General features: G+C 38.3%; 2 protein-coding genes across 2 annotated transcripts; both read right to left on the bottom strand.

Moving 5' to 3' along the window:
- Positions 1 to 475: 475 nt before the first annotated feature.
- Positions 476 to 6,675, bottom strand: LOC139694221 (probable methyltransferase-like protein 25). The gene is made up of 4 exons (XM_071592666.1): positions 5,475 to 6,675; positions 5,176 to 5,394; positions 1,053 to 1,199; positions 476 to 948 (listed from the first exon to the last, which is right to left on the bottom strand). The coding sequence occupies exons 1-4, from the start codon at positions 6,567 to 6,569 to the stop codon at positions 859 to 861; spliced, it is 1,551 nt and encodes a 516-aa protein (XP_071448767.1). The 5' UTR covers positions 6,570 to 6,675; the 3' UTR covers positions 476 to 858.
- LOC139694163 (protein LTO1 homolog) lies at positions 6,589 to 7,041 on the bottom strand. The gene has a single exon (XM_071592592.1). The coding sequence runs from the start codon at positions 7,039 to 7,041 to the stop codon at positions 6,589 to 6,591; it is 453 nt and encodes a 150-aa protein (XP_071448693.1).
- Positions 7,042 to 7,421: the final 380 nt, after the last annotated feature.

Consider the following 7,421-nt stretch of genomic DNA (forward strand, 5'->3'; position numbering starts at 1 on the left):
GAGATCACCTGCAGCCTCCCTCATCTGCTTCCTTCTCAAGACATTGGTGAACTCTAATTCTGGTCTATTGAGGCACCTGGTAAATTTGCCAATTTCATTATTTGTCAAGCTGCCTGTACCAACATTTTGCATGCATCACAAAGCCTCATGGTGCTGCACAGATTGACACGGGCCCCCAATCCAACTATGAAGCCCAGCCACGACAAACACTCCTAGAACCATTTACCAACTAAGTTGCCTTCCACTGGCAGAGGGGGCCATGTCGAAGAATTTGGAAAGAGGTGTCGGATTGGGGGAGGAAGTATGAGCACCTAGTGTTCTCCCACTGAAAGGAAAGTACCCAGATGACACCTCAAAGCTTCCATTTCAAGGTGTCGTCATATGTGCTGCTTGGCTTCAAAGGAAATCAGTTTGATTTCCATTCACGACTTGAAGATAAGGAGAAGTAGTGTGAGGGATGAATAGAAATCGACACTTATGTCCACCTATTTATATTTTTTATTTATTCATATTTTAAGTAAAAAATTAAAGCAAAACCTGAAGATTGATGCTTGACTAAGTGTCAATTTCAAGTCAAAAAAATTCAAGTATCTCCAGTATTCAATCCTCCTACACTTTTCAACATTTCGACTGTCCCTCAAAGTTTCTTCGAATCCACTCTTTGTCACACAAACTATGGTCCTTCCCATGGACAAGGAAGAAGTAATGCCACATTGCATTGTTGACACACATACATATCCCATTAGAAAGTATCGTACAGAGAAAATATTTAAATAATTTTTACAGCATCGTTTTCACACACACTCTTCCATGTTAACTGATGAATCTTAGGAGCAGAAAATGTTTCCCACAATTATTTCAGTCTATATTGATTCGAGCGCACAGGGCAAAACACCTTGGGGAGACAACAGGATCAAACAGCTTTACCAAATATGCTTCATTGATTCCCTGAAAATTAAATCAATTCACAGTGATTGCAGAGTATACTTTCCATTTCAATATATAATTAACACATAAAAGTTGTCATGTGAATTAATCAAAATATACATTACCTCTTCCAAAATATACAGCAATCTGTCCAGTAAAATAACAGTTTCAACCACAGGGGCTAGAAACATGCGCATGATGTAGAACATTGTGATTTTTGATTTGAAATGCTTAAACTTAAGGCACATTTCATCGACATCAGATTCTGAAAGCTTCAAAAAGAAAAAAATAGGCTGAAATATTACAAATAATTTCACAGCAAACATGTTAAAAGATTTTTACCAAGTCTAATGAATAGAGGGAAGAATAGAGAACAAACGGTATGCCATTTGGAAGAAGAAGGGTGCTCTGTGGTGCAGTGACCATAGCAGGACACTGCACCACAGAGCACCCGAACACCGCTTCAGGAGAAGACAGGAGGCTCCAAGATATGGGCAATGGAATACAAGTCAAAGGCAAAGGAGAGGTGTTATTTCAAATTAGCTAACGCTCCATCTACATCACTTCAACTAAGACCCCAAACCAAGCATTTCTAATTCTTGCAATTTTTCCCCAACAAAAGTTTTTAACTTAAGTTGACACATATACAAAATATTCCAGTCACGAGAGATACTGCTTTCTGAGACAATACTTTGTACTCAACAAAAACACTCGAAAAACTTACCATAACATACAATTCGAGGAAAGCAAACATATTTGTGCCCTTATAAACATCAAACTGAAAGAGCCAAGCCACAGATTTTCACATTTTGGAGAAAAAAAATAACCCTAAAACCCACTAAGTGTGGCCAATATAATTCTAACGTCCAAACACTTTTTATTATAAAGATTAAAAAATAGTACAGTAGAACCTCTTAATACTAGCACGGTCCATTCCGCGAACTTTCTCGTAAAATGAAGCACTCATTTAGTAGTAGTAGTATTTAGAGAGGGCGACCGACAGCTGAGGTCATTTGCGCCATAGGGGATGGACGGGAAAGGATGAAGGGTGGAGAGAAAACCGGCGTCGGCATTAGCCTACTCTTTGCAAACGGTACCAAGGGGTCCGCAGCTTAATGTCCCATCTAATGGACAGCATACTCACTCAAAGTGCCCTCCACAAAGCACCTCAGGTAGGGATCAAGATACCTCTGAAAAATATTCAACACCACCGGGATTTGAACCCGGGCCCTCTGGGTGGGAAGCCAGTATGATAGCCATCGCACCATCTCAATCCCCACTCAGTGAATCATTTTTTTCCATTTAGAGTAATGCACAATACGATCATGCATTCCATCACAAAACATAAATTTGGTGCAAGGTTTATTCATAGAATATTATGTACACATTATCTGTGGTTCAAGTTTACCTTTTCTTCTATCGTGGAATGAAACTACAGAGAATGCCAATCAGATACGTAGAGAGCGAAAAAGATTTGAAATAATTATTTTATTATTTATGATACATTTTTAATTCATTTGTACAAGAAACCTGTCGTGAGACATTTGTTTTTACTGACTCTTCAAAGTTTTTTGGAAATGCAACATAGCAATCATTATCATTATATATTTTGACCATCTTCTTGCGGCTTTTTCTTTGGGGACTAATATTCATAAAATATTATGAAACTGTGCACAAAAAGTCACAAATAACATGCCTGAACATAAGTTTCAACAAATGTGTGATCACTAGTGACACTACAATGCTAGTGGAACTTGGGCTAAACATAAACAGCCAGTGCAATCACTCCAGGAATTCCCCCCTTACCATCACTTGTTAGGCCAAATATCACCCCCTAAGCAGGTCATTCTTTAGCAAAATATTTTTGCTTGTCATGCAAATTTCTTGCTACCCGAAGGACTCGTTAAGCAACGTTCCGCTGTACATTTAACCTAATTCAACAAAACAAGATTTTAAGATTACTGATTGCAAACATTGGCAAATTTAAGTAAAAAAATGCAGGTAATGCGCACACACCAATGAATGTTCGAATCCCAGTCAAGGCGAATGATTTTTACACTCTGAAATTGTTGTATTGAAATGCACATTAGCGGATGACTCCATTAAAAGTTACTGTTGCGGCATCTCCCACAATTTCTTTGGAATTTGTCAAGGTATAAACAGCCTAAGAGTTTAAAAGATGGATCTACCCTCGTGGACTGTGGCACGTCGCACACGACTGTGAATGCCAATGACATTGTATCAGTGGTATTTCGTCACAGCATCTTGCTCCTTTAAAATCCCCCAAAATTTCAGAGTTTAAGAGGACACCTCAATAGCTGAACTGGCTAAAGCACTCGACCAGACATTGAGGGATCAGGGTTCGAATCCCAGTCAAGGTGAATGACTTTTACACTCTGTAATTGTTGCATCGTTAATTTGCATGTTTTTCCTGTAGGTTTGACACATTTGTCAAATTTATTGACTTCCACAGCTATTATGAATTTTGTTATAAAATTCCATTTTTTCCACCCACAATTTCCGAAAAGGGACACCTAGTGCAAGACTTAAAATTTTAATACGATGCACATAAACATGGCCCTGAACGAGAAATAAGCCCGTACTTGCTCCCATGATGGATGTCTCTGAAACATTTATCAGTGGCATGCATTTAGAAAAATGATCACACCTACATTTACATGTTATTCCATTTAGAGTGGGTGTCAATCGAAAATTTAACTCTTTACTTTTAGCACTCTTTGTAGTGTAAACCAGTAGTTTGGTCAGTGCCTCAGGTTAAATTAGTCTAAAATTATTATTACATAAATATATATGTCTATAATACAATTAATGCTAAGTCACATGTACATTACAAATGCATTCCATTTTTGAAAAATAGATACTTACACTAGGTTTAACACTGATGTGCTTCATTCACTCAACGCCTTTTCCATTGTGGAAATAATGATCTCAGGTGAGGTGTACTGTGTTCCTGCATTAGTTGTTGGCAGGGGTGGTTATACAGGGTGCTCCAACATGAATAATGGGGTTTTAAGACTTTGCAGTGTTTATTACAATTAACCTACAATTATAATTTATACATCCAATGATAGAGCAAGTCAAATATCTGCCGCCTGAATATCTATAAAAAATATCTGCCACCTCCAGGATTTGAACCCGGGCACTGGGTGAGAATCCAGTCTGTTAGCCACTGCACCATCATGATCCCCTTATAACTCTCTTGGCAACAGTAGAAAGAATGGGAAGCAAGGAGATGGGACGGTAGTTAGAGACATCATTCTTCAGACCAAATTTATGATTAGAATGATGTTTGCAATTTTCCGCTGAGTTTGGAAAGTGCCAAGGGGAAAACAGCGATTTAATATTAGACTTAAAAGTATGGCAAGAGAGGATACTGTTACAGATGAATACGGGAAAAATACCGTAAGGGCCTGGAGAAAAATGGATGGGGATTTTGGAAAGGTATTCAAAAAAACTCCTGAGGATCGGTCTATACTTAGGAAAGGCAGTAATTAACATTAAGCTTAAGGCAGTGAGCATTTGTAATGGAGAGTTTGGAAGTAAGACATACAGATATTATTCAGAAAGACAGATCTGATCCGATGGAATTTACAGTTTTATGAAAAACTGTACCTGGAATTCGTGAACGGTTATGGCGGCGATTAACTAAAGCCCAGAACAATTGTCAAAACAACTGACAGGAAAAATGGTTAGAAATATAAATGTTTAGCATGGGGTGATTAGGATTGAGCCTTAAACCAGAAACAGAGGATATGCATATGCTGTGCTAACTGCACATGTACCAAAGCCTTTGGAAACAACTAATCCAGAAATTGCATAGAATTCAAAGGCAAATGACTAAATTTGTTAAAAAATTTCCAGTAGAAAATAGTATTATTAGGGTAGAGGAAAAATTAGGTCCTTTGTTTTCAATGAAAACAAGCAATTGTAATATTACACAATACATACACACTTCAATGCATTAACTTAAGATGATAGAAGTGAGATGATAATAAGTCCATTGCATACACCATTTAAGTCTTAACAGAATCATGCAAAATTATTCTTAACAAAAAATTTATTCAATACAAGTTACAAATTACACATGGCGGCAAGTTCAAAATATAGGAAACTAACTTCTCCCAAGTTTGCCAGCAGCAAGACTTAAGCGAGCTTTTAAATGATTAAGGGCAGAAAAAAAATATTTTCCATAAGGTATATACAGAGTAAAATCTTAAAGGAACTCACTGTAAATTTAAGTCCTAGTTTTCCAAATGCTCTGGTGAAATATTCATATACGCCAAGCACACAATTTCCCTTGGCCAAACGTCCAATTCCTTTCCCATCAATAAGCATCTTCTCCAGTTTTAGGAGCAATACTCCCCTCTCTGGTTCAGAAGCATCATTCGCCAGTTCCATAAGAACATTTTGTAGGAGGGCACGCTGGAAAAGCGCATCTACTGAAATCTTTAAAAGAAACTTCCATCATTGCATGAAGTGGGCAAATTTAATTTCAAACAATTTTCAATTTAAACACATTGGCTTACTTTCTTTTCGAACATTACTCGGTCTAGTGACTGTGAAGCCAGATTCCGTGCATTCCTACCGAGCCAAAAATTTTTATTGCAGAGAAAAGTACTCATTGGGAATCCCGGATTAGAATCTAGTGGCACCTCAACCAGTTTTCCATTCAGTGATGGAGGCAGGCATGGCTTGGCTCTGTTACTGTAACCTTCTGGGTCGAATTTTTCCTCCAGTAAATTATAACAGCAGCCAACATTACAAAGCATGCTGATTGGAATGCCTGATGACGCTTTTGAGGCGAACAATTCAACACAGGAAGGACCAAGGTTTCCACAAGTGTGTAAGCCTACCAATGCCACACAATCAACTTTGCCCCAATCTCCCTCCAATTCTTTCACCAAACCGCCCAGATCAGTTTTCGGCGAAACATATGCGGTTTTCTGTTGATACAACGTGCATTTTTCACTCAGCTTCCTGCAAATCTTTTCGTTTCTAGTTTTGGCGGCACTCGAAACATTTGAAGCGACATCGACTCCTAGAACCTTTATTCCGTGGTGGAGCGCCAATGAGGAACCTAAGTAGCCTTTCCCACCGCCGATATCAACGACAGCACCGGAAATTTCGTACTTATCCAGGTATTTTTGAAAAAATCCTGCAATAAATACTGACATTAAAGAGACCTCATGTCTCTTTTTCGCTGGAGTTAAGTATTGGGGAGATATATTTGGTTTCACACACTTTAAAACTAAAGATCCCTCGTCACCTTCCTTCGTCTTACATTTAAAATACCTTCTTGTTTCCCTGGTTGAGCTCAACACTTCGAGAGAATATTTTCTACATTGAACAAGAAACTGAACCAATGCCCGACAGTCGACTGGTGGACTAAGAACATAATCTATCAAGCTAGCTTCATCTTTCAATCCACCAATTGCGTAGAGCACATTTAAAGTATCATCGTACGTCATTCTATTTATTTCTTCGGCAATTTCTCCTGGAATCCGATTCTCCCAGACATTTTCCGAAATGAAACTTACCATGTGGCTATTTAGAAGAGAATCCGCTGACCTAAGGAAATCGATGACATCACTCAAAAGACTCTGCAAAGTATTAGTTTCCATACTTCCAACACCCAAATACTCAAAAGGAAGGTAGATTTTTCATGGTTTTATTGTCCTTGGATTTCAACAAAGAGCAAACACGTTTATGCAGGGCTATTATTTTATCTCTTTCTTGTGAAACATTAACTGAACTACAATTTTCACTTGGAAAAGCTTCCACTTCTTCAACAATTCTATTTAAAATCTTGACAGTCTTTTCATTGAGCACCTTTTTGGAATTATTACTCAAATGATCACCACCCAGTAAAGTTATCCACGCCGTAGCAGTCCCCAAACTCAGTCCGAGCTCATGACCTATTTCAGATCCCTTGTGGTAGCCTAAATGAAATCCTTCAATATCACCATCTTCTATTCCCTTTGCAAAACCTTCAGAGTACGCTGAGGCTACCACGTTTTCCTCACTGAGGGCAATGCAATCAAAAATATCGTTTATATCAGGTTCTAATTCAGGGCTCACTGGTGAAAACGCCATTTGAGTTAGCCAAAAGTCCTAGTTATTTCCAGGAATCTATCGTCGATCTTTCACGTGGCATTGAATGAAATGATGAACAACAAACAAAAACAATTCCATGCACCACCTGCAGCGTGTAGACAAACAACTGACGCTGAAAATCAATCACAAAAACTAAATTCTTAGTTAACTGAACTTGGCCCACAGAGAGCTGGCCCACGACTATCTACCGGCCGTTGGAGCTCTGGATTTTTCAGTCCTACCAACGTTAATATTTTTGTACGAAGTAACTAAGTAAATCCCCTAAACCATTGCAGTAATCTCAATACATCGGACATATTATACTCAGTGATACTCCCTGTAATTATTTGCATAGGTAAGACAGGGATGAGTTTAAGTAG

Source organism: Hetaerina americana, unplaced genomic scaffold (assembly GCF_022747635.1).
Source record: "Hetaerina americana unplaced genomic scaffold, ioHetAmer1.1.p SCAF_5, whole genome shotgun sequence".
In the NCBI taxonomy this organism is placed as follows: Eukaryota; Metazoa; Arthropoda; class Insecta; order Odonata; family Calopterygidae; genus Hetaerina; species Hetaerina americana.